Source organism: Condylostylus longicornis, unplaced genomic scaffold, assembly GCF_029603195.1.
Source record: "Condylostylus longicornis isolate FDR11 unplaced genomic scaffold, ASM2960319v2 ptg000038l, whole genome shotgun sequence".
NCBI lineage: Eukaryota > Metazoa > Arthropoda > Insecta > Diptera > Dolichopodidae > Condylostylus > Condylostylus longicornis.
In genome coordinates this window covers 4,512,432-4,537,381 of record NW_026578007.1, presented here as the reverse complement: position 1 = coordinate 4,537,381, position 24,950 = coordinate 4,512,432, and the positions used below count along the sequence as shown (strand labels likewise).

Sequence of the window (24,950 nt, the reverse complement as noted above, 5' to 3'; positions counted from 1 at the left end):
ATTTTTATATAAATATGCTATAAAAAATTTGAAATTCTTTGGTATAAATTTGAGTTACAATTTTAATTGTTTGTATTCAATTTTTTACAAAAATATTGAAGATAATCTTCCTTTTTTTTGTAAATAATTTTACCTAGCTAAATACATATATCAGTGAATATATATATATATATATATACATATAGTTATAAATATTTAAAAAAAAAACATAAAAGGTACATTAATTTAAAAAAAAAGTCCATTTATGTAAATAATGATATATAAAAGAGTTTTATAATAATCTTATAAAATTAAAAAACAAAAATAAGCACAACGCAATGAGATTGTGTAAAAATAATATTATGTCTTTAATAAATTTAAAATAAAAAACACGTCTTTCGAAAAATATTTTGTAAATCTTTTAAAAGTAAAAAACAAATAAATAATTTTTTTTTATAATAAAGTGTGCGTCAAATAAGCATTATAATAACGAATATAAATTATTAATAACTTTAAAGATTCAAATTGCTATACCATTTAATATAAATTATTTATATGCTTTAAATATTTTCTTTTTAGTGTATAAAATTCGAATTATTAATTGAATAATGTTAAAAAAAAAGTCTTTTTAACTATTGATTTCAATATTTTCTAATAACATCAAATTTTAATTTTATAACACTATTTAAATCAAATTTTAAAATTAAGTCCTAAACTTATAAAATTTTCAGTCACATTAAACATTTATATCATCAGGTAAATTAAAATAACAAGAATGATTAAAGTTATAATTAGCAACAAACCAAATATTTTGTGTTTATTGGACAATCATAAAATTGATTATTTGGGTTTTGTTAAATTTAATATACCGCATTTTTTAATTAAATTTATTTAATAATCCATTTTTTAATCAAACTTGTATTTTTTATAACAATTTTTGGATTGATATAATAAAAAATGTGCAATATTATTAGAAAACTATATGATAAATAAGAATGCAAATGTCTTTGTTTGAACAATAATATAATAAAATTACCATAAAACGATAGGGGAGAGCACACTTATTAAGTTTTATATTCAGATGTTACAGAATTATTATAAGTTTTAGACCATTTCGAATTAAAAATGTTTAATAAATATATGTTTTTGTAATATACATTTATTCAAATTATATCGCGTATTTATCTAAACTTTAAAGAAGACTAACTGTATTATCTTGTTTATAATTTTATGAATACGAAATATTAATACATTTGTATTTTTTGAGTTTTACGAGTATGTATAAATTGAAAGCGAATAATACTTAGATTAAACAAAGCTATATATCGATAACATGTACAAAATTTATATTTGTTTCTTTTTATGCTTATATTATTTCTTTAATATTGCTTTATATTAATGTTTTAACTTTTTTCATTATATTAAGAAGAAAAATATCAATCAAATTTGAAATTATCTAATTTAAATTTTAACATTTATTATAGTACGTCTCTTAAATATTATTATTGGTTCGAAACTAGTTAATTGAATTCGAAACGATCTGTGCTTTTTTAAATTTTCTATTTCTAATATAGAACTAAATATTTTCAGCTAAACTATGACTAGTTTCAATTAAAAAAATATTTTACATTATATATGTATTAAAATTTTTGTAATATTAGAAAATCATCATTCTGCTCTATAATTTATTTTTGATTTATTGAATAGAACAAACGGCAGATGATCCAGAATATGAATGATTAAGGCGTCGCTTCATACCTTCTACATAAACATCACGAATAAATAGGCCAGCTGCTAATGGAATGCTAAAATAAATGAAATAAATATAACCCAATTTCTTTTTTTTTAAATATTACCATTAATATTGCAGAAATTACTTTTCTTAATACTTACGAGTCAATGCCTGGTTTTATGGTATTACGAAATAATGCCCAAACTGGTTTGTGATCTGATGTAATAATTGATGGCACAGAGTCGTATGCAACACATACTAACGGTGGCTCACTGTGATGATGAGAAGACAGAAATGTACTAGGAACAACGCTCCCCCTCCTAAGCGCCATACTTGTTTGTCGGTATTTATATAAAATACGATCAGTATAAGCAGGTGCTCTCTGCTTGCTTGAAGTGTCAAATTGTTGAGTACCGGGGTCATACTAAACAAAATATTAAAATTTATTAACAATGTCATAAGATTTTATATAAAAAATAAATATTTTATATTATGTAAATACTTTATATGTTGGTGGAAATGTAATATTAGCTTCCATGAAACCTTTAAAAGCTGCACCATCAGATAAAACAGATTTTAATTGATCAGTATGCATATAGCCATGTGGTAGATGTGATGGCAACGGAAATTTCGTTGTTTCAATCCATTGTAATAATTTTTCTCGTGGTTCACTTAAACGAAAATTTAAATCACCGCACCAAAAAACACTATCAAAGTTTTGTGTAACATCTTTATTTTTATGTCTCATTTTAAGATTTCTTGGTAAATCAAGTGCATGAATAATACGTTTCACATCTTGTACTCTTTCCTTAACTTTCTGCTGATGAGCAGTTAAATGAGACGTTACAAATAACATTGATGTTCCAAATAAACAAAATGAAATCGCAACTGCTCCTTTTGTCCGGAAAGCTGTGCCAGGCCGAACGGATAAATTTGCTTCTTCTGGCACAGAACAAAACCAAATTAAGTCTCTTCGAAGAAATACTGCTAAGTGCAGTGTACCTAAAGTAGCTGCATGAAATAATACATGGGAGGGACCAAGAGTTTCCTGTAATGTTACTTCCCATTCAAAACGCTCTGGACAAGATTCTTGAGTGCCAATAGCAATTAAGTCTGGAACATTTTCTACACTTGCTGGTAAAACAAAATCATTCATTTGCCTGAAATTATTTTATTTATAACTTACATTAAGATCAAACTATTTATTTAAATTTTATATATTTTAAAATAATTAAAATTTCTCATAATAATTTTACATATTTTAAAATAATTAAATTTTCTCATTTTTGTCAAATTAATGATTTTGATTCTTTTACAAAAGAAATTACTTTGGGGGGCTTTGTCCATTCATGTTCCACGTTCCGACAAAAATAGTTATCTCCTTGCTTGGTAGGACTCTAGCTAATTCTGTGGCTCCTAATAATGAACAGGTTGCTAATCTATTAGCCAAAAAATTTCTAAAAATTAAAAGCACTTATTATAAGCTGAAAAATAAATATATTTGTTTTTCTTTCTCCAATACCTTTCCCTAGCTTTTTCGGTCGGAATCAAGTTAAGAACTTGAGCTGCCATTAAAGCCTGTCTCGCTAAATCGCTACTTCCAGACTGATTTGGTCTTTGAAATGGTTGAAATGGTTGAATACGATCAAACGACAAGGAACGACTTTCTTGACAAACTCTATTTGGAAATTCATTATTGGACCCAGAAATATCTGGCGATGATAAATGTTGTTCAGCAAAAGCTGATTTATCCGAAATATTATCATTTTCCGTATCTTCAAAGTTTTTATTATTATTTTCTTTTTGGGTTGATTTTGTCAAATAAGCTTCATTAACAATTGGTTTACCAGGTGGTAGAAGTTTTAATCGTAATCTTGATCTGCATGCAGTTATGGCTATCGCTCTAGGTTGACCTTCGTAAATACTTTGGGTGCTATGAATAGATTGATTTGATGGTGAATTTTGTAAACGAAATGAATCGGATTTTGGAGGATTTATCGGTGTTTCTGGTGCACTGTTTGTTTCTGAAACCTGAGCAAGCGGTGCTTTGCCATTATTTCCTTCAGATGTTAAATTTAATACCATATTTTCACGTACAGGGGTTTTGGAAGGTTCAGCAAGAACATCGGGAATAGAATTGTATCGTACACTTACTGGTGGCGAAGATGGTTTATGTTCAGCTGTTTTACAACATAAACTAAATTGATGACTAAGACGATTATGTAAATTTATAATATTTGAAGACTTTACACGTAAACTAACATTTGGACGTAATTCATTATTGTATGTATTTTCAGGATTTGAATCAGTTTTATTGCCAGTTGAATTTTTTACAAATACATTATTGTTATTATTATTGTTACTTTTTTTAATATTGTTGTTGTTATTATATTTAGTTTTATGATTATTATCTTCTTCTAATTTATGATTACAATTTTCTGTATTATTAACTAATGATTGACATTTAGTTTTAGGTGAACATCTTGCAAATGATGTATCAGGCTTTGATTTTGGCTTTTGTATACTGTAATTTCCATAATTAACGCACGAATCAGAAAGCTCTCCATCAGATAGAGGATGAGGTTCCACTAAAAATATTAAACAAAGTGTAAGTTTTTTTTATTTAGTTTGTATTGTTCTTGCACATTCAAATGTTTTTTTTTAAATTCTAACCTTGTCAGTCATAGAGGATCGTGCGAAACTGATGTTAAAGCTCTTGGAGGGTGACTCCTTAAAGTTTTTAAGGAAAAGAATTGTTTGTGTGCGAGAGTGATTTCTATGGGTAGTTTTGGTGGGTAAACGAAAATCAGGTTGAAAAAACTCTGTATGTTTTTGAGATAATTTGAGACTGTTAGATTAAAAATTTTTTGTTTAATCATTGATATTATCGTTATGTAGGCCTTTTGTGTAATTGAGAAAAAATGTTGCAAACAACACGTTAATCAGCTTGAACATCCACGAAGCTGTTATAGATATTTTTCGCAGAATACTCATGAATAACAATTTTTTTCCCGAGAGCTTTAATACCAGTTCTGAACCACTCTATATGTGTAGTAATTGCTAATTGGTAATTACTTTCAATTAGTACTTGGTATTGGCACTTGTAAATTAAAAATTAAATTAGTATTAGTATTAGTTTTGTTTAAAACATTATAGCAAATATATAATGAAAATTTAAGCAAAAATTGTAAATAAGTATGTATTATAAGTACATACATACATACATAGTATTTACTTGTTTATTTTTAATAAACAAAAAATTTTACTTTCTGTAAGTACACATTATACTATTTAATAATAAAAGAAACATACTCGTAATATATGAAATATATACGCAATTTACAGATACATATTAAGTATAGAATTTTGCAGATATGTATAGGCACTAACCTACCTAACATTTAAATACGTAGGTACCTACATAATACACAAATCTGTCTAACTAGAAGCAAAAAGAAAATGCATAAATACTTAAATAAGTTAAGGTGAATAATTGCTATGTAATATAGCACAAAAATAAATTCATGAAAGAAACTAAAATGATATTTTTATTTTAATTGTGAGGTCATATTATACGTCACAATTTACAGAATAATATTATTGGCATTATACTAGGTTATAAAAAATATTAAAAAGTTTTAAATAAAATTCTTTTGCAATAAGTAAATGATTTTATCCAATCTGCGTATTTTTTTCAGTTTTTTATCAATAGTATTCTATATTGAAAATCAATTAAATTTACCTTTAGTTGATCTTTTATACCATAAACCACTAAATAAGCCTGAAGAACTTTTACTTTTAGGAGAATTGTTTACTGGCAAAGCATCACTTTCACTAAGCATCTTGTTGATAAATAATGAGTTCGTAATATTGTTTGTATATAATTAAAATAATTTAGTTATACCTACTTATAAACTATTCTAATAAATGTCTAAAATAGGTACTAATTATATTCAAATTTTTATGTATGTATGTATTTTATTTTAAATATATATATCACAAATTGTGGACTAGATATGTTACTAAATCAGATGCTTAATTATGTATTAATTATAATATATAAATGTACATGTTTATGTACATTATTATTTAATAAAATAAAAATCATGATCATTCTCTATTATACATATGTTTAAATATATGTATGTTATATATTATATACTTATGATGATACATATAATTAAAGTTCATAGGTGAAAGAATTTATGATTTTCATTTCAAATATAACTATTTATACTTTAGTATTATTTAATTCAAGCATACATTTTTTGATTTATTTTACTTTAATAATTATTAACATTCTATATTAAATTAAAAAAAAAATAATTTATGTAACAATTTTTGAATATACTATACGTATGTAGCACGCTGTGTACTTTTTTATATCTATACATTTTTTTTTTGTTTCATAAAAATTATCCTAATTCAAGAAGGCCACCAAGCATTTCCAATTTAAGTTAAGCGAAATATCTTCTAAAATCCCTTGAATATATTTACTTTTATAATAATATCACTTATCTAATTTCATAATTTATTTAATATTAATCATGGAATTAAAACTTTATACATATGTATGCATTTCATTATTTTTATAGCATATTATTTTATTAAATTTTATTTTTTGTATTTTTATAATTTTTATACATTTTCGGCTTTGCAGGAAACCGAAAATAATAATTGAGCAAATATCGATTAGTTATTAAAATGGTTTTTTTTTATTACTATTAATATTATTATTATAAGTGTATTGTATTTTAAAGTCACCAATCCAAATCACAGCGCAAAACTTTTAAAACACATTGTCGTACCGTACCACCAGAGACCGCACAAATTCTATACAATTTCTTTTGTATTTTAATTTTTTTAAGTTGAGTAGAACAATAAGAAAAAACTAAACAAAAAACAAAAAAAAAAATAAAAAAAATCTATTATTATCTACAAGTACGCGGTCACTTAAATTTAAAGTTTTTTCGGTATTTTTTATTTTCTTTTTTCTAATTAATCACATTCTTAAGTATTCTATTTTCATTTAGGGAAGTGAAACAAAAAAGAACAAAAACAACAAATACAAACCTCAAACAATTGACATTAAACTTGGGAGCACAACAAAATTAAATAAAAACAAATTTCTCTTGACAATCAGCTGGTTATTCAACCCAATAAACGTATTAACTTTTAAATATCATTCTAATATAAAATACTGAACGCCATCTATCGGTAAATATTCCACAAAAATTTACATATATCAAGAATGAAAGTATAAAAATTTATAGCTTATAAAAGTAGTCAATTTTTTTTAACTAAATGTTCTATTGTGTATCAAAAACTGCATTTTTACAATGTGAAACGTATCATTTGCTTAGAATTATAAGGTTCTATCATCCAAAAATAATGAAGTAGAAATATTAATTAGAACCCAAGCCAATGGGTTTGAGTTCTATGAGCCTACGAGAAGCTGTAAGAACGGAATCATGCACTAAGATGTTGCAATTTCCCTAATAAAATTGAAATAAAATTTTACAATTTACATACATATAACTATAGTTTCTTTCAAAAAAGCTTTTATGTGTCAAATTGAACCTTATACCTATTTACCACGTGAATTAAACTAAAAATCTAATGTATTCCTTTAAAAATAGAACTTTAAATTATTGAAACTTTGAAAAGTTTTTTTTAAATCTTTTTAATTTTTTAATTTTGTGTTTTTTTTTGGATTATTTATTTTTTTAATTATTTGTATTATATATTTAATGTTAAAACAAATTATTTGGTTAATAATGTTTTTTCATTATTGAATTCGAACTCCGTAAAATATATTAAAACCAAAACTTTAGAATCTATTATGTAATAAAATTGCCACCCTTTTTAATCTTGTAGACTCCGCTCCATATTACAATTTCATTTGCAAATAACAGAAAAAGAGCAACCTCCCAGAGCACACAAGTCTCACAAGACCAAAACAAGCTAAGTTCAACTGAAATTAACTAATTTAGCGAGTTTTTTCACCAAGAAATTTTCTGACATTGCCCATTAATTTTAACGCATTCTTTGTAAAATCAATTACTTTTAATCAAGTTACTTTAAAAAAAAAGAGTCGAGACTAATTATTTTTCAAAATTTTAAGAAGCAAAAAACAATATGTAGGTAATTAAAAAAATTCCTTAATATATTTTGAAGTTTAGCAAAACTAAATTCTACAAACTCTTTTCAATAACAGAATCAATTTTCATATTAGTGTAATAAAGAATTTATTAATCAACATAATTATGTTGCAAACAACAAGTATCTGTATTGCTGATTGTTAAATTTAATACTGACTACTTCTATATTAAATGCCATGTATTGTGTTAATACTCGTAATACATACACATAGTAAAATTTTTTGTATCTGAACAATCGGAAAAGAATGTTTAGTTACAGTAGATTATTTTTGAATTATAAAGAGTTTTGGATGATGTTATTTTGCCAACGACCATACCACGTTGAACACACCGGTTCTCGTCTGATCACCGAAGTTAAGCAACGTCGGGCGCGGTTAGTACTTAGATGGGGGACCGCTTGGGAACACCGCGTGTTGTTGGCATCAGTCAACTTTTTGTATTTTTTTTACAAACTTTAAGAAAAATATTATGAATAACGTTTTGTATGAATTTATTCCTATGCAACTAATTTTTTTATGAGGATTTTGTTGTGGATTTATATATTGCTACTGTTGCTCCTTCGTTTATTAGTATGATGACGAGAAATCCAATTAAATTCTGTTGAGTCTTACAACGCAATGAAAAATTTTTTTGATAGAATTTTTTTAATTACTGAAAAACAATATGTAGGTAATTAAAAAAATCCTTAATATATTTTGAAGTTTAGCAAAACTAAATTCTACAAATTCTTTTCAATAACAAAATCAATTTTCATATTAGTGTAATAAAGAAATTATTAATCATCATAATTATGTTGCAAACAACAAGTATCTGTATTGCTGATTGTTAAATTTAATACTGACTACTTCTATATTAAATGCCATGTATTGTGTTAATACTCGTAATACATATACATAGTAAAATTTTTTGTATCTGAACAATCGGAAAAGAATGTTTAGTTACAGTAGATTATTTTTGGATTATAAAGAGTTTTGGATGATGTTATTTTGCCAACGACCATACCACGTTGAACACACCGGTTCTCGTCTGATCACCGAAGTTAAGCAACGTCAGGCGCGGTTAGTACTTAGATGGGGGACCGCTTGGGAACACCGCGTGTTGTTGGCATCAGTCAACTTTTTGCATTTTTTTTACAAACCTTAACAAAAATATTATGAATAACGTTTTGTATGAATTTATTCCTATGCAACTAATTTTTTTATGAGGATTTATTGTGGATTTATATACTCGTATTACTACTGTTGCTCCTTCGTTTATTAGTATGATGACGAGAAATCCAATTAAATTCTGTTGAGTCTTACAACGCAATGAAAAATTTTTTTGATAGAATTTTTTTAATTACTGGAAAACAATATGTAGGTAATTAAAAAAATCCTTAATATATTTTGAAGTTTAGCAAAACTAAATTCTACAAATTCTTTTCAATAACAAAATCAATTTTCATATTAGTGTAATAAAGAAATTATTAATCATCATAATTATGTTGCAAACAACAAGTATCTGTATTGCTGATTGTTAAATTTAATACTGACTACTTCTATATTAAATGCCATGTATTGTGTTAATAATACATACACATAGTAAAATTTTTTGTATCTGAACAATCGGAAAAGAATGTTTAGTTACAGTAGATTATTTTTGGATTATAAAGAGTTTTGGATGATGTTATTTTGCCAACGACCATACCACGTTGAACACACCGGTTCTCGTCTGATCACCGAAGTTAAGCAACGTCGGGCGCGGTTAGTACTTAGATGGGGGACCGCTTGGGAACACCGCGTGTTGTTGGCATCAGTCAACTTTTTGCATTTTTTTTACAAACCTTAACAAAAATTATTATGAATAACGTTTTATATGAATTTATTCCTATGCAACTAATTTTTTTATGAGGATTTATTGTGGATTTATATATTACTACTGTTGCTCCTTCGTTTATTAGTATGATGACGAGAAATCCAATTAAATTCTGTTGAGTCTTACAACTCAATGAAAAATTTTTTTGATAGAATTTTTTTAATTACTGAAAAACAATATGTAGGTAATTAAAAAAAATCCTTAATATATTTTGAAGTTTAGCAAAACTAAATTCTACAAACTCTTTTCAATAACAAAATCAATTTTCATATTAGTGTAATAAAGAAATTATTAATCATCATAATTATGTTGCAAACAACAAGTATCTGTATTGCTGATTGTTAAATTTACTACTGACTACTTCTATATTAAATGCCATGTATTGTGTTAATACTCGTAATACATACACATAGTAAAATTTTTTGTATCTGAACAATCGGAAAAGAATGTTTAGTTACAGTAGATTATTTTTGAATTATAAAGAGTTTTGGATGATGTTATTTTGCCAACGACCATACCACGTTGAACACACCGGTTCTCGTCTGATCACCGAAGTTAAGCAACGTCGGGCGCGGTTAGTACTTAGATGGGGGACCGCTTGGGAACACCGCGTGTTGTTGGCATCAGTCAACTTTTTGCATTTTTTTTACAAACTTTAATAAAAATATTATGAATAACGTTTTGTATGAATTTATTCCTATGCAACTAATTTTTTTATGAGGATTTATTGTGGATTTATGTATTACTACTGTTGCTCCTTCGTTTATTAGTATGATGACGAGAAATCCAATTAAATTCTGTTGAGTCTTACAACTCAATGAAAAATTTTTTTGATAGAATTTTTTTAATTACTGAAAAACAATATGTAGGTAATTAAAAAAAATCCTTAATATATTTTGAAGTTTAGCAAAACTAAATTCTACAAACTCTTTTCAACAACAAAATCAATTTTCATATTAGTGTAATAAAGAAATTATTAATCATCATAATTATGTTGCAAACAACAAGTATCTGTATTGCTGATTGTTAAATTTACTACTGACTACTTCTATATTAAATGCCATGTATTGTGTTAATACTCGTAATACATACACATAGTAAAATTTTTTGTATCTGAACAATCGGAAAAGAATGTTTAGTTACAGTAGATTATTTTTGAATTATAAAGAGTTTTGGATGATGTTATTTTGCCAACGACCATACCACGTTGAACACACCGGTTCTCGTCTGATCACCGAAGTTAAGCAACGTCGGGCGCGGTTAGTACTTAGATGGGGGACCGCTTGGGAACACCGCGTGTTGTTGGCGTCAGTCAACTTTTTGCATTTTTTTTACAAACTTTAATAAAAATATTATGAATAACGTTTTGTATGAATTTATTCCTATGCAACTAATTTTTTTATGAGGATTTATTGTGGATTTATGTATTACTACTGTTGCTCCTTCGTTTATTAGTATGATGACGAGAAATCCAATTAAATTCTGTTGAGTCTTACAACTCAATGAAAAATTTTTTTGATAGAATTTTTTTAATTACTGAAAAACAATATGTAGGTAATTAAAAAAAATCCTTAATATATTTTGAAGTTTAGCAAAACTAAATTCTACAAACTCTTTTCAACAACAAAATCAATTTTCATATTAGTGTAATAAAGAAATTATTAATCATCATAATTATGTTGCAAACAACAAGTGTCTGTATTGCTGATTGTTAAATTTACTACTGACTACTTCTATATTAAATGCCATGTATTGTGTTAATACTCGTAATACATACACATAGTAAAATTTTTTGTATCTGAACAATCGGAAAAGAATGTTTAGTTACAGTAGATTATTTTTGAATTATAAAGAGTTTTGGATGATGTTATTTTGCCAACGACCATACCACGTTGAACACACCGGTTCTCGTCTGATCACCGAAGTTAAGCAACGTCGGGCGCGGTTAGTACTTAGATGGGGGACCGCTTGGGAACACCGCGTGTTGTTGGCATCAGTCAACTTTTTGCATTTTTTTTACAAACTTTAATAAAAATATTATGAATAACGTTTTGTATGAATTTATTCCTATGCAACTAATTTTTTTATGAGGATTTATTGTGGATTTATGTATTACTACTGTTGCTCCTTCGTTTATTAGTATGATGACGAGAAATCCAATTAAATTCTGTTGAGTCTTACAACTCAATGAAAAATTTTTTTGATAGAATTTTTTTAATTACTGGAAAACAACATGTAGGTAATTAAAAAAATCCTTAATATATTTTGAAGTTTAACAAAACTAAATTCTACAAATTCTTTTCAATAACAAAATCAATTTTCATATTAGTGTAATAAAGAAATTATTAATCATCATAATTATGTTGCAAACAACAAGTATCTGTATTGCTGATTGTTAAATTTAATACTGACTACTTCTATATTAAATGCCATGTATTGTGTTAATAATACATACACATAGTAAAATTTTTTGTATCTGAACAATCGGAAAAGAATGTTTAGTTACAGTAGATTATTTTTGGATTATAAAGAGTTTTGGATGATGTTATTTTGCCAACGACCATACCACGTTGAACACACCGGTTCTCGTCTGATCACCGAAGTTAAGCAACGTCGGGCGCGGTTAGTACTTAGATGGGGGACCGCTTGGGAACACCGCGTGTTGTTGGCATCAGTCAACTTTTTGCATTTTTTTTACAAACCTTAACAAAAATTATTATGAATAACGTTTTATATGAATTTATTCCTATGCAACTAATTTTTTTATGAGGATTTATTGTGGATTTATATATTACTACTGTTGCTCCTTCGTTTATTAGTATGATGACGAGAAATCCAATTAAATTCTGTTGAGTCTTACAACTCAATGAAAAATTTTTTTGATAGAATTTTTTTAATTACTGAAAAACAATATGTAGGTAATTAAAAAAAATCCTTAATATATTTTGAAGTTTAGCAAAACTAAATTCTACAAACTCTTTTCAATAACAAAATCAATTTTCATATTAGTGTAATAAAGAAATTATTAATCATCATAATTATGTTGCAAACAACAAGTATCTGTATTGCTGATTGTTAAATTTACTACTGACTACTTCTATATTAAATGCCATGTATTGTGTTAATACTCGTAATACATACACATAGTAAAATTTTTTGTATCTGAACAATCGGAAAAGAATGTTTAGTTACAGTAGATTATTTTTGAATTATAAAGAGTTTTGGATGATGTTATTTTGCCAACGACCATACCACGTTGAACACACCGGTTCTCGTCTGATCACCGAAGTTAAGCAACGTCGGGCGCGGTTAGTACTTAGATGGGGGACCGCTTGGGAACACCGCGTGTTGTTGGCATCAGTCAACTTTTTGCATTTTTTTTACAAACTTTAATAAAAATATTATGAATAACGTTTTGTATGAATTTATTCCTATGCAACTAATTTTTTTATGAGGATTTATTGTGGATTTATATATTACTACTGTTGCTCCTTCGTTTATTAGTATGATGACGAGAAATCCAATTAAATTCTGTTGAGTCTTACAACTCAATGAAAAATTTTTTTGATAGAATTTTTTTAATTACTGAAAAACAATATGTAGGTAATTAAAAAAAATCCTTAATATATTTTGAAGTTTAGCAAAACTAAATTCTACAAACTCTTTTCAATAACAAAATCAATTTTCATATTAGTGTAATAAAGAAATTATTAATCATCATAATTATGTTGCAAACAACAAGTATCTGTATTGCTGATTGTTAAATTTACTACTGACTACTTCTATATTAAATGCCATGTATTGTGTTAATACTCGTAATACATACACATAGTAAAATTTTTTGTATCTGAACAATCGGAAAAGAATGTTTAGTTACAGTAGATTATTTTTGAATTATAAAGAGTTTTGGATGATGTTATTTTGCCAACGACCATACCACGTTGAACACACCGGTTCTCGTCTGATCACCGAAGTTAAGCAACGTCGGGCGCGGTTAGTACTTAGATGGGGGACCGCTTGGGAACACCGCGTGTTGTTGGCATCAGTCAACTTTTTGCATTTTTTTTACAAACTTTAATAAAAATATTATGAATAACGTTTTGTATGAATTTATTCCTATGCAACTAATTTTTTTATGAGGATTTATTGTGGATTTATGTATTACTACTGTTGCTCCTTCGTTTATTAGTATGATGACGAGAAATCCAATTAAATTCTGTTGAGTCTTACAACTCAATGAAAAATTTTTTTGATAGAATTTTTTTAATTACTGAAAAACAATATGTAGGTAATTAAAAAAAATCCTTAATATATTTTGAAGTTTAGCAAAACTAAATTCTACAAACTCTTTTCAACAACAAAATCAATTTTCATATTAGTGTAATAAAGAAATTATTAATCATCATAATTATGTTGCAAACAACAAGTGTCTGTATTGCTGATTGTTAAATTTACTACTGACTACTTCTATATTAAATGCCATGTATTGTGTTAATACTCGTAATACATACACATAGTAAAATTTTTTGTATCTGAACAATCGGAAAAGAATGTTTAGTTACAGTAGATTATTTTTGAATTATAAAGAGTTTTGGATGATGTTATTTTGCCAACGACCATACCACGTTGAACACACCGGTTCTCGTCTGATCACCGAAGTTAAGCAACGTCGGGCGCGGTTAGTACTTAGATGGGGGACCGCTTGGGAACACCGCGTGTTGTTGGCATCAGTCAACTTTTTGCATTTTTTTTACAAACTTTAATAAAAATATTATGAATAACGTTTTGTATGAATTTATTCCTATGCAACTAATTTTTTTATGAGGATTTATTGTGGATTTATATATTGCTACTGTTGCTCCTTCGTTTATTAGTATGATGACGAGAAATCCAATTAAATTCTGTTGAGTCTTACAACGCAATGAAAAATTTTTTTGATAGAATTTTTTTAATTACTGGAAAACAATATGTAGGTAATTAAAAAAATCCTTAATATATTTTGAAGTTTAGCAAAACTAAATTCTACAAATTCTTTTCAATAACAAAATCAATTTTCATATTAGTGTAATAAAGAAATTATTAATCATCATAATTATGTTGCAAACAACAAGTATCTGTATTGCTGATTGTTAAATTTAATACTGACTACTTCTATATTAAATGCCATGTATTGTGTTAATACTCGTAATACATACACATAGTAAAATTTTTTGTATCTGAACAATCGGAAAAGAATGTTTAGTTACAGTAGATTATTTTTGAATTATAAAGAGTTTTGGATGATGTTATTTTGCCAACGACCATACCACGTTGAACACACCGGTTCTCGTCTGATCACCGAAGTTAAGCAACGTCGGGCGCGGTTAGTACTTAGATGGGGGACCGCTTGGGAACACCGCGTGTTGTTGGCATCAGTCAACTTTTTGCATTTTTTTTACAAACCTTAACAAAAATATTATGAATAACGTTTTGTATGAATTTATTCCTATGCAACTAATTTTTTTATGAGGATTTATTGTGGATTTATATATTACTACTGTTGCTCCTTCGTTTATTAGTATGATGACGAGAAATCCAATTAAATTCTGTTGAGTCTTACAACTCAATGAAAAATTTTTTTGATAGAATTTTTTTAATTACTGAAAAACAATATGTAGGTAATTAAAAAAAATCCTTAATATATTTTGAAGTTTAGCAAAACTAAATTCTACAAACTCTTTTCAACAACAAAATCAATTTTCATATTAGTGTAATAAAGAAATTATTAATCATCATAATTATGTTGCAAACAACAAGTATCTGTATTGCTGATTGTTAAATTTACTACTGACTACTTCTATATTAAATGCCATGTATTGTGTTAATACTCGTAATACATACACATAGTAAAATTTTTTGTATCTGAACAATCGGAAAAGAATGTTTAGTTACAGTAGATTATTTTTGAATTATAAAGAGTTTTGGATGATGTTATTTTGCCAACGACCATACCACGTTGAACACACCGGTTCTCGTCTGATCACCGAAGTTAAGCAACGTCGGGCGCGGTTAGTACTTAGATGGGGGACCGCTTGGGAACACCGCGTGTTGTTGGCATCAGTCAACTTTTTGCATTTTTTTTACAAACTTTAATAAAAATATTATGAATAACGTTTTGTATGAATTTATTCCTATGCAACTAATTTTTTTATGAGGATTTATTGTGGATTTATGTATTACTACTGTTGCTCCTTCGTTTATTAGTATGATGACGAGAAATCCAATTAAATTCTGTTGAGTCTTACAACTCAATGAAAAATTTTTTTGATAGAATTTTTTTAATTACTGAAAAACAATATGTAGGTAATTAAAAAAAATCCTTAATATATTTTGAAGTTTAACAAAACTAAATTCTACAAATTCTTTTCAATAACAAAATCAATTTTCATATTAGTGTAATAAAGAAATTATTAATCATCATAATTATGTTGCAAACAACAAGTATCTGTATTGCTGATTGTTAAATTTAATACTGACTACTTCTATATTAAATGCCATGTATTGTGTTAATACTCGTAATACATACACATAGTAAAATTTTTTGTATCTGAACAATCGGAAAAGAATGTTTAGTTACAGTAGATTATTTTTGAATTATAAAGAGTTTTGGATGATGTTATTTTGCCAACGACCATACCACGTTGAACACACCGGTTCTCGTCTGATCACCGAAGTTAAGCAACGTCGGGCGCGGTTAGTACTTAGATGGGGGACCGCTTGGGAACACCGCGTGTTGTTGGCATCAGTCAACTTTTTGCATTTTTTTTACAAACTTTAATAAAAATATTATGAATAACGTTTTGTATGAATTTATTCCTATGCAACTAATTTTTTTATGAGGATTTATTGTGGATTTATGTATTACTACTGTTGCTCCTTCGTTTATTAGTATGATGACGAGAAATCCAATTAAATTCTGTTGAGTCTTACAACTCAATGAAAAATTTTTTTGATAGAATTTTTTTAATTACTGGAAAACAACATGTAGGTAATTAAAAAAATCCTTAATATATTTTGAAGTTTAACAAAACTAAATTCTACAAATTCTTTTCAATAACAAAATCAATTTTCATATTAGTGTAATAAAGAAATTATTAATCATCATAATTATGTTGCAAACAACAAGTATCTGTATTGCTGATTGTTAAATTTAATACTGACTACTTCTATATTAAATGCCATGTATTGTGTTAATAATACATACACATAGTAAAATTTTTTGTATCTGAACAATCGGAAAAGAATGTTTAGTTACAGTAGATTATTTTTGGATTATAAAGAGTTTTGGATGATGTTATTTTGCCAACGACCATACCACGTTGAACACACCGGTTCTCGTCTGATCACCGAAGTTAAGCAACGTCGGGCGCGGTTAGTACTTAGATGGGGGACCGCTTGGGAACACCGCGTGTTGTTGGCATCAGTCAACTTTTTGCATTTTTTTTACAAACCTTAACAAAAATTATTATGAATAACGTTTTATATGAATTTATTCCTATGCAACTAATTTTTTTATGAGGATTTATTGTGGATTTATATATTACTACTGTTGCTCCTTCGTTTATTAGTATGATGACGAGAAATCCAATTAAATTCTGTTGAGTCTTACAACTCAATGAAAAATTTTTTTGATAGAATTTTTTTAATTACTGAAAAACAATATGTAGGTAATTAAAAAAAATCCTTAATATATTTTGAAGTTTAGCAAAACTAAATTCTACAAACTCTTTTCAATAACAAAATCAATTTTCATATTAGTGTAATAAAGAAATTATTAATCATCATAATTATGTTGCAAACAACAAGTATCTGTATTGCTGATTGTTAAATTTACTACTGACTACTTCTATATTAAATGCCATGTATTGTGTTAATACTCGTAATACATACACATAGTAAAATTTTTTGTATCTGAACAATCGGAAAAGAATGTTTAGTTACAGTAGATTATTTTTGAATTATAAAGAGTTTTGGATGATGTTATTTTGCCAACGACCATACCACGTTGAACACACCGGTTCTCGTCTGATCACCGAAGTTAAGCAACGTCGGGCGCGGTTAGTACTTAGATGGGGGACCGCTTGGGAACACCGCGTGTTGTTGGCATCAGTCAACTTTTTGCATTTTTTTTACAAACTTTAATAAAAATATTATGAATAACGTTTTGTATGAATTTATTCCTATGCAACTAATTTTTTTATGAGGATTTATTGTGGATTTATATATTACTACTGTTGCTCCTTCGTTTATTAGTATGATGACGAGAAATCCAATTAAATTCTGTTGAGTCTTACAACTCAATGAAAAATTTTTTTGATAGAATTTTTTTAATTACTGAAAAACAATATGTAGGTAATTAAAAAAAATCCTTAATATATTTTGAAGTTTAGCAAAACTAAATTCTACAAACTCTTTTCAATAACAAAATCAATTTTCATATTAGTGTAATAAAGAAATTATTAATCATCATAATTATGTTGCAAACAACAAGTATCTGTATTGCTGATTGTTAAATTTACTACTGACTACTTCTATATTAAATGCCATGTATTGTGTTAATACTCGTAATACATACACATAGTAAAATTTTTTGTATCTGAACAATCGGAAAAGAATGTTTAGTTACAGTAGATTATTTTTGAATTATAAAGAGTTTTGGATGATGTTATTTTGCCAACGACCATACCACGTTGAACACACCGGTTCTCGTCTGATCACCGAAGTTAAGCAACGTCGGGCGCGGTTAGTACTTAGATGGGGGACCGCTTGGGAACACCGCGTGTTGTTGGCATCAGTCAACTTTTTGCATTTTTTTTACAAACTTTAATAAAAATATTATGAATAACGTTTTGTATGAATTTATTCCTATGCAACTAATTTTTTTATGAGGATTTATTGTGGATTTATGTATTACTACTGTTGCTCCTTCGTTTATTAGTATGATGACGAGAAATCCAATTAAATTCTGTTGAGTCTTACAACTCAATGAAAAATTTTTTTGATAGAATTTTTTTAATTACTGAAAAACAGTATGTAGGTAATTAAAAAAAATCCTTAATATATTTTGAAGTTTAGCAAAACTAAATTCTACAAACTCTTTTCAACAACAAAATCAATTTTCATATTAGTGTAATAAAGAAATTATTAATCATCATAATTATGTTGCAAACAACAAGTATCTGTATTGCTGATTGTTAAATTTACTACTGACTACTTCTATATTAAATGCCATGTATTGTGTTAATACTCGTAATACATACACATAGTAAAATTTTTTGTATCTGAACAATCGGAAAAGAATGTTTAGTTACAGTAGATTATTTTTGAATTATAAAGAGTTTTGGATGATGTTATTTTGCCAACGACCATACCACGTTGAACACACCGGTTCTCGTCTGATCACCGAAGTTAAGCAACGTCGGGCGCGGTTAGTACTTAGATGGGGGACCGCTTGGGAACACCGCGTGTTGTTGGCATCAGTCAACTTTTTGCATTTTTTTTACAAACTTTAATAAAAATATTATGAATAACGTTTTGTATGAATTTATTCCTATGCAACTAATTTTTTTATGAGGATTTATTGTGGATTTATGTATTACTACTGTTGCTCCTTCGTTTATTAGTATGATGACGAGAAATCCAATTAAATTCTGTTGAGTCTTACAACTCAATGAAAAATTTTTTTGATAGAATTTTTTTAATTACTGAAAAACAATATGTAGGTAATTAAAAAAAATCCTTAATATATTTTGAAGTTTAGCAAAACTAAATTCTACAAACTCTTTTCAACAACAAAATCAATTTTCATATTAGTGTAATAAAGAAATTATTAATCATCATAATTATGTTGCAAACAACAAGTGTCTGTATTGCTGATTGTTAAATTTACTACTGACTACTTCTATATTAAATGCCATGTATTGTGTTAATACTCGTAATACATACACATAGTAAAATTTTTTGTATCTGAACAATCGGAAAAGAATGTTTAGTTACAGTAGATTATTTTTGAATTATAAAGAGTTTTGGATGATGTTATTTTGCCAACGACCATACCACGTTGAACACACCGGTTCTCGTCTGATCACCGAAGTTAAGCAACGTCGGGCGCGGTTAGTACTTAGATGGGGGACCGCTTGGGAACACCGCGTGTTGTTGGCATCAGTCAACTTTTTGCATTTTTTTTACAAACTTTAATAAAAATATTATGAATAACGTTTTGTATGAATTTATTCCTATGCAACTAATTTTTTTATGAGGATTTATTGTGGATTTATATATTGCTACTGTTGCTCCTTCGTTTATTAGTATGATGACGAGAAATCCAATTAAATTCTGTTGAGTCTTACAACGCAATGAAAAATTTTTTTGATAGAATTTTTTTAATTACTGGAAAACAATATGTAGGTAATTAAAAAAATCCTTAATATATTTTGAAGTTTAGCAAAACTAAATTCTACAAATTCTTTTCAATAACAAAATCAATTTTCATATTAGTGTAATAAAGAAATTATTAATCATCATAATTATGTTGCAAACAACAAGTATCTGTATTGCTGATTGTTAAATTTAATACTGACTACTTCTATATTAAATGCCATGTATTGTGTTAATACTCGTAATACATACACATAGTAAAATTTTTTGTATCTGAACAATCGGAAAAGAATGTTTAGTTACAGTAGATTATTTTTGAATTATAAAGAGTTTTGGATGATGTTATTTTGCCAACGACCATACCACGTTGAACACACCGGTTCTCGTCTGATCACCGAAGTTAAGCAACGTCGGGCGCGGTTAGTACTTAGATGGGGGACCGCTTGGGAACACCGCGTGTTGTTGGCATCAGTCAACTTTTTGCATTTTTTTTACAAACTTTAATAAAAATATTATGAATAACGTTTTGTATGAATTTATTCCTATGCAACTAATTTTTTTATGAGGATTTATTGTGGATTTATATATTGCTACTGTTGCTCCTTCGTTTATTAGTATGATGACGAGAAATCCAATTAAATTCTGTTGAGTCTTACAACGCAATGAAAAATTTTTTTGATAGAATTTTTTTAATTACTGGAAAACAATATGTAGGTAATTAAAAAAATCCTTAATATATTTTGAAGTTTAGCAAAACTAAATTCTACAAATTCTTTTCAATAACAAAATCAATTTTCATATTAGTGTAATAAAGAAATTATTAATCATCATAATTATGTTGCAAACAACAAGTATCTGTATTGCTGATTGTTAAATTTAATACTGACTACTTCTATATTAAATGCCATGTATTGTGTTAATACTCGTAATACATACACATAGTAAAATTTTTTGTATCTGAACAATCGGAAAAGAATGTTTAGTTACAGTAGATTATTTTTGAATTATAAAGAGTTTTGGATGATGTTATTTTGCCAACGACCATACCACGTTGAACACACCGGTTCTCGTCTGATCACCGAAGTTAAGCAACGTCGGGCGCGGTTAGTACTTAGATGGGGGACCGCTTGGGAACACCGCGTGTTGTTGGCATCAGTCAACTTTTTGCATTTTTTTTACAAACTTTAATAAAAATATTATGAATAACGTTTTGTATGAATTTATTCCTATGCAACTAATTTTTTTATGAGGATTTATTGTGGATTTATATATTGCTACTGTTGCTCCTTCGTTTATTAGTATGATGACGAGAAATCCAATTAAATTCTGTTGAGTCTTACAACGCAATGAAAAATTTTTTTGATAGAATTTTTTTAATTACTGGAAAACAATATGTAGGTAATTAAAAAAATCCTTAATATATTTTGAAGTTTAGCAAAACTAAATTCTACAAATTCTTTTCAATAACAAAATCAATTTTCATATTAGTGTAATAAAGAAATTATTAATCATCATAATTATGTTGCAAACAACAAGTATCTGTATTGCTGATTGTTAAATTTAATACTGACTACTTCTATATTAAATGCCATGTATTGTGTTAATACTCGTAATACATACACATAGTAAAATTTTTTGTATCTGAACAATCGGAAAAGAATGTTTAGTTACAGTAGATTATTTTTGAATTATAAAGAGTTTTGGATGATGTTATTTTGCCAACGACCATACCACGTTGAACACACCGGTTCTCGTCTGATCACCGAAGTTAAGCAACGTCGGGCGCGGTTAGTACTTAGATGGGGGACCGCTTGGGAACACCGCGTGTTGTTGGCATCAGTCAACTTTTTGCATTTTTTTTACAAACTTTAATAAAAATATTATGAATAACGTTTTGTATGAATTTATTCCTATGCAACTAATTTTTTTATGAGGATTTATTGTGGATTTATATATTGCTACTGTTGCTCCTTCGTTTATTAGTATGATGACGAGAAATCCAATTAAATTCTGTTGAGTCTTACAACGCAATGAAAAATTTTTTTGATAGAATTTTTTTAATTACTGGAAAACAATATGTAGGTAATTAAAAAAATCCTTAATATATTTTGAAGTTTAGCAAAACTAAATTCTACAAATTCTTTTCAATAACAAAATCAATTTTCATATTAGTGTAATAAAGAAATTATTAATCATCATAATTATGTTGCAAACAACAAGTATCTGTATTGCTGATTGTTAAATTTAATACTGACTACTTCTATATTAAATGCCATGTATTGTGTTAATACTCGTAATACATACACATAGTAAAATTTTTTGTATCTGAACAATCGGAAAAGAATGTTTAGTTACAGTAGATTATTTTTGAATTATAAAGAGTTTTGGATGATGTTATTTTGCCAACGACCATACCACGTTGAACACACCGGTTCTCGTCTGATCACCGAAGTTAAGCAACGTCGGGCGCGGTTAGTACTTAGATGGGGGACCGCTTGGGAACACCGCGTGTTGTTGGCATCAGTCAACTTTTTGCATTTTTTTTACAAACTTTAATAAAAATATTATGAATAACGTTTTGTATGAATTTATTCCTATGCAACTAATTTTTTTATGAGGATTTATTGTGGATTTATATATTGCTACTGTTGCTCCTTCGTTTATTAGTATGATGACGAGAAATCCAATTAAATTCTGTTGAGTCTTACAACGCAATGAAAAATTTTTTTGATAGAATTTTTTTAATTACTGGAAAACAATATGTAGGTAATTAAAAAAATCCTTAATATATTTTGAAGTTTAGCAAAACTAAATTCTACAAATTCTTTTCAATAACAAAATCAATTTTCATATTAGTGTAATAAAGAAATTATTAATCATCATAATTATGTTGCAAACAACAAGTATCTGTATTGCTGATTGTTAAATTTAATACTGACTACTTCTATATTAAATGCCATGTATTGTGTTAATACTCGTAATACATACACATAGTAAAATTTTTTGTATCTGAACAATCGGAAAAGAATGTTTAGTTACAGTAGATTATTTTTGAATTATAAAGAGTTTTGGATGATGTTATTTTGCCAACGACCATACCACGTTGAACACACCGGTTCTCGTCTGATCACCGAAGTTAAGCAACGTCGGGCGCGGTTAGTACTTAGATGGGGGACCGCTTGGGAACACCGCGTGTTGTTGGCATCAGTCAACTTTTTGCATTTTTTTTACAAACTTTAATAAAAATATTATGAATAACGTTTTGTATGAATTTATTCCTATGCAACTAATTTTTTTATGAGGATTTATTGTGGATTTATATATTGCTACTGTTGCTCCTTCGTTTATTAGTATGATGACGAGAAATCCAATTAAATTCTGTTGAGTCTTACAACGCAATGAAAAATTTTTTTGATAGAATTTTTTTAATTACTGGAAAACAATATGTAGGTAATTAAAAAAATCCTTAATATATTTTGAAGTTTAGCAAAACTAAATTCTACAAATTCTTTTCAATAACAAAATCAATTTTCATATTAGTGTAATAAAGAAATTATTAATCATCATAATTATGTTGCAAACAACAAGTATCTGTATTGCTGATTGTTAAATTTAATACTGACTACTTCTATATTAAATGCCATGTATTGTGTTAATACTCGTAATACATACACATAGTAAAATTTTTTGTATCTGAACAATCGGAAAAGAATGTTTAGTTACAGTAGATTATTTTTGAATTATAAAGAGTTTTGGATGATGTTATTTTGCCAACGACCATACCACGTTGAACACACCGGTTCTCGTCTGATCACCGAAGTTAAGCAACGTCGGGCGCGGTTAGTACTTAGATGGGGGACCGCTTGGGAACACCGCGTGTTGTTGGCATCAGTCAACTTTTTGCATTTTTTTTACAAACTTTAATAAAAATATTATGAATAACGTTTTGTATGAATTTATTCCTATGCAACTAATTTTTTTATGAGGATTTATTGTGGATTTATGTATTACTACTGTTGCTCCTTCGTTTATTAGTATGATGACGAGAAATCCAATTAAATTCTGTTGAGTCTTACAACTCAATGAAAAATTTTTTTGATAGAATTTTTTTAATTACTGAAAAACAATATGTAGGTAATTAAAAAAAATCCTTAATATATTTTGAAGTTTAGCAAAACTAAATTCTACAAACTCTTTTCAACAACAAAATCAATTTTCATATTAGTGTAATAAAGAAATTATTAATCATCATAATTATGTTGCAAACAACAAGTGTCTGTATTGCTGATTGTTAAATTTACTACTGACTACTTCTATATTAAATGCCATGTATTGTGTTAATACTCGTAATACATACACATAGTAAAATTTTTTGTATCTGAACAATCGGAAAAGAATGTTTAGTTACAGTAGATTATTTTTGAATTATAAAGAGTTTTGGATGATGTTATTTTGCCAACGACCATACCACGTTGAACACACCGGTTCTCGTCTGATCACCGAAGTTAAGCAACGTCGGGCGCGGTTAGTACTTAGATGGGGGACCGCTTGGGAACACCGCGTGTTGTTGGCATCAGTCAACTTTTTGCATTTTTTTTACAAACTTTAATAAAAATATTATGAATAACGTTTTGTATGAATTTATTCCTATGCAACTAATTTTTTTATGAGGATTTATTGTGGATTTATATATTGCTACTGTTGCTCCTTCGTTTATTAGTATGATGACGAGAAATCCAATTAAATTCTGTTGAGTCTTACAACGCAATGAAAAATTTTTTTGATAGAATTTTTTTAATTACTGGAAA

General features: G+C 27.6%; 1 protein-coding gene and 25 non-coding genes across 26 annotated transcripts; 25 read left to right on the top strand and 1 right to left on the bottom strand.

Moving 5' to 3' along the window:
• Positions 1 to 1,374: 1,374 nt before the first annotated feature.
• LOC129609030 (inositol polyphosphate 5-phosphatase E) lies at positions 1,375 to 5,693 on the bottom strand. Its single transcript, XM_055520868.1, has 6 exons — positions 5,454 to 5,693; positions 3,234 to 4,299; positions 3,040 to 3,168; positions 2,214 to 2,871; positions 1,873 to 2,135; positions 1,375 to 1,784 (listed from the first exon to the last, which is right to left on the bottom strand). Exons 1-6 carry the CDS (start codon positions 5,551 to 5,553, stop codon positions 1,676 to 1,678), a joined length of 2,325 nt encoding a protein of 774 aa, XP_055376843.1. The 5' UTR covers positions 5,554 to 5,693; the 3' UTR covers positions 1,375 to 1,675.
• Positions 5,694 to 8,175: 2,482 nt separating this feature from the next.
• On the top strand, positions 8,176 to 8,294 carry LOC129609343 (5S ribosomal RNA). The gene has a single exon (XR_008696955.1). It is a non-coding gene; the product is annotated as a 5S ribosomal RNA (ribosomal RNA).
• Positions 8,295 to 8,860: 566 nt separating this feature from the next.
• Positions 8,861 to 8,979, top strand: LOC129609351 (5S ribosomal RNA). Its single transcript, XR_008696963.1, has one exon. It is a non-coding gene; the product is annotated as a 5S ribosomal RNA (ribosomal RNA).
• Positions 8,980 to 9,544: 565 nt separating this feature from the next.
• LOC129609342 (5S ribosomal RNA) lies at positions 9,545 to 9,663 on the top strand. The gene has a single exon (XR_008696954.1). It is a non-coding gene; the product is annotated as a 5S ribosomal RNA (ribosomal RNA).
• A 567-nt stretch (positions 9,664 to 10,230) lies between these two features.
• On the top strand, positions 10,231 to 10,349 carry LOC129609341 (5S ribosomal RNA). Its single transcript, XR_008696953.1, has one exon. It is a non-coding gene; the product is annotated as a 5S ribosomal RNA (ribosomal RNA).
• Positions 10,350 to 10,915: 566 nt separating this feature from the next.
• On the top strand, positions 10,916 to 11,034 carry LOC129609344 (5S ribosomal RNA). Its single transcript, XR_008696956.1, has one exon. It is a non-coding gene; the product is annotated as a 5S ribosomal RNA (ribosomal RNA).
• Positions 11,035 to 11,600: 566 nt separating this feature from the next.
• LOC129609340 (5S ribosomal RNA) lies at positions 11,601 to 11,719 on the top strand. Its single transcript, XR_008696952.1, has one exon. It is a non-coding gene; the product is annotated as a 5S ribosomal RNA (ribosomal RNA).
• A 559-nt stretch (positions 11,720 to 12,278) lies between these two features.
• LOC129609338 (5S ribosomal RNA) lies at positions 12,279 to 12,397 on the top strand. Its single transcript, XR_008696950.1, has one exon. It is a non-coding gene; the product is annotated as a 5S ribosomal RNA (ribosomal RNA).
• A 567-nt stretch (positions 12,398 to 12,964) lies between these two features.
• Positions 12,965 to 13,083, top strand: LOC129609337 (5S ribosomal RNA). Its single transcript, XR_008696949.1, has one exon. It is a non-coding gene; the product is annotated as a 5S ribosomal RNA (ribosomal RNA).
• Positions 13,084 to 13,649: 566 nt separating this feature from the next.
• On the top strand, positions 13,650 to 13,768 carry LOC129609336 (5S ribosomal RNA). Its single transcript, XR_008696948.1, has one exon. It is a non-coding gene; the product is annotated as a 5S ribosomal RNA (ribosomal RNA).
• Positions 13,769 to 14,334: 566 nt separating this feature from the next.
• On the top strand, positions 14,335 to 14,453 carry LOC129609335 (5S ribosomal RNA). Its single transcript, XR_008696947.1, has one exon. It is a non-coding gene; the product is annotated as a 5S ribosomal RNA (ribosomal RNA).
• A 565-nt stretch (positions 14,454 to 15,018) lies between these two features.
• On the top strand, positions 15,019 to 15,137 carry LOC129609334 (5S ribosomal RNA). Its single transcript, XR_008696946.1, has one exon. It is a non-coding gene; the product is annotated as a 5S ribosomal RNA (ribosomal RNA).
• Positions 15,138 to 15,703: 566 nt separating this feature from the next.
• LOC129609405 (5S ribosomal RNA) lies at positions 15,704 to 15,822 on the top strand. Its single transcript, XR_008697015.1, has one exon. It is a non-coding gene; the product is annotated as a 5S ribosomal RNA (ribosomal RNA).
• Positions 15,823 to 16,388: 566 nt separating this feature from the next.
• On the top strand, positions 16,389 to 16,507 carry LOC129609404 (5S ribosomal RNA). Its single transcript, XR_008697014.1, has one exon. It is a non-coding gene; the product is annotated as a 5S ribosomal RNA (ribosomal RNA).
• Positions 16,508 to 17,066: 559 nt separating this feature from the next.
• LOC129609403 (5S ribosomal RNA) lies at positions 17,067 to 17,185 on the top strand. The gene has a single exon (XR_008697013.1). It is a non-coding gene; the product is annotated as a 5S ribosomal RNA (ribosomal RNA).
• A 567-nt stretch (positions 17,186 to 17,752) lies between these two features.
• Positions 17,753 to 17,871, top strand: LOC129609402 (5S ribosomal RNA). Its single transcript, XR_008697012.1, has one exon. It is a non-coding gene; the product is annotated as a 5S ribosomal RNA (ribosomal RNA).
• A 566-nt stretch (positions 17,872 to 18,437) lies between these two features.
• On the top strand, positions 18,438 to 18,556 carry LOC129609401 (5S ribosomal RNA). Its single transcript, XR_008697011.1, has one exon. It is a non-coding gene; the product is annotated as a 5S ribosomal RNA (ribosomal RNA).
• A 566-nt stretch (positions 18,557 to 19,122) lies between these two features.
• Positions 19,123 to 19,241, top strand: LOC129609399 (5S ribosomal RNA). Its single transcript, XR_008697009.1, has one exon. It is a non-coding gene; the product is annotated as a 5S ribosomal RNA (ribosomal RNA).
• Positions 19,242 to 19,807: 566 nt separating this feature from the next.
• LOC129609398 (5S ribosomal RNA) lies at positions 19,808 to 19,926 on the top strand. The gene has a single exon (XR_008697008.1). It is a non-coding gene; the product is annotated as a 5S ribosomal RNA (ribosomal RNA).
• A 565-nt stretch (positions 19,927 to 20,491) lies between these two features.
• LOC129609397 (5S ribosomal RNA) lies at positions 20,492 to 20,610 on the top strand. Its single transcript, XR_008697007.1, has one exon. It is a non-coding gene; the product is annotated as a 5S ribosomal RNA (ribosomal RNA).
• Positions 20,611 to 21,175: 565 nt separating this feature from the next.
• LOC129609396 (5S ribosomal RNA) lies at positions 21,176 to 21,294 on the top strand. Its single transcript, XR_008697006.1, has one exon. It is a non-coding gene; the product is annotated as a 5S ribosomal RNA (ribosomal RNA).
• Positions 21,295 to 21,859: 565 nt separating this feature from the next.
• Positions 21,860 to 21,978, top strand: LOC129609395 (5S ribosomal RNA). The gene has a single exon (XR_008697005.1). It is a non-coding gene; the product is annotated as a 5S ribosomal RNA (ribosomal RNA).
• Positions 21,979 to 22,543: 565 nt separating this feature from the next.
• Positions 22,544 to 22,662, top strand: LOC129609394 (5S ribosomal RNA). Its single transcript, XR_008697004.1, has one exon. It is a non-coding gene; the product is annotated as a 5S ribosomal RNA (ribosomal RNA).
• Positions 22,663 to 23,227: 565 nt separating this feature from the next.
• LOC129609393 (5S ribosomal RNA) lies at positions 23,228 to 23,346 on the top strand. Its single transcript, XR_008697003.1, has one exon. It is a non-coding gene; the product is annotated as a 5S ribosomal RNA (ribosomal RNA).
• Positions 23,347 to 23,911: 565 nt separating this feature from the next.
• Positions 23,912 to 24,030, top strand: LOC129609392 (5S ribosomal RNA). Its single transcript, XR_008697002.1, has one exon. It is a non-coding gene; the product is annotated as a 5S ribosomal RNA (ribosomal RNA).
• Positions 24,031 to 24,596: 566 nt separating this feature from the next.
• On the top strand, positions 24,597 to 24,715 carry LOC129609391 (5S ribosomal RNA). The gene has a single exon (XR_008697001.1). It is a non-coding gene; the product is annotated as a 5S ribosomal RNA (ribosomal RNA).
• Positions 24,716 to 24,950: the final 235 nt, after the last annotated feature.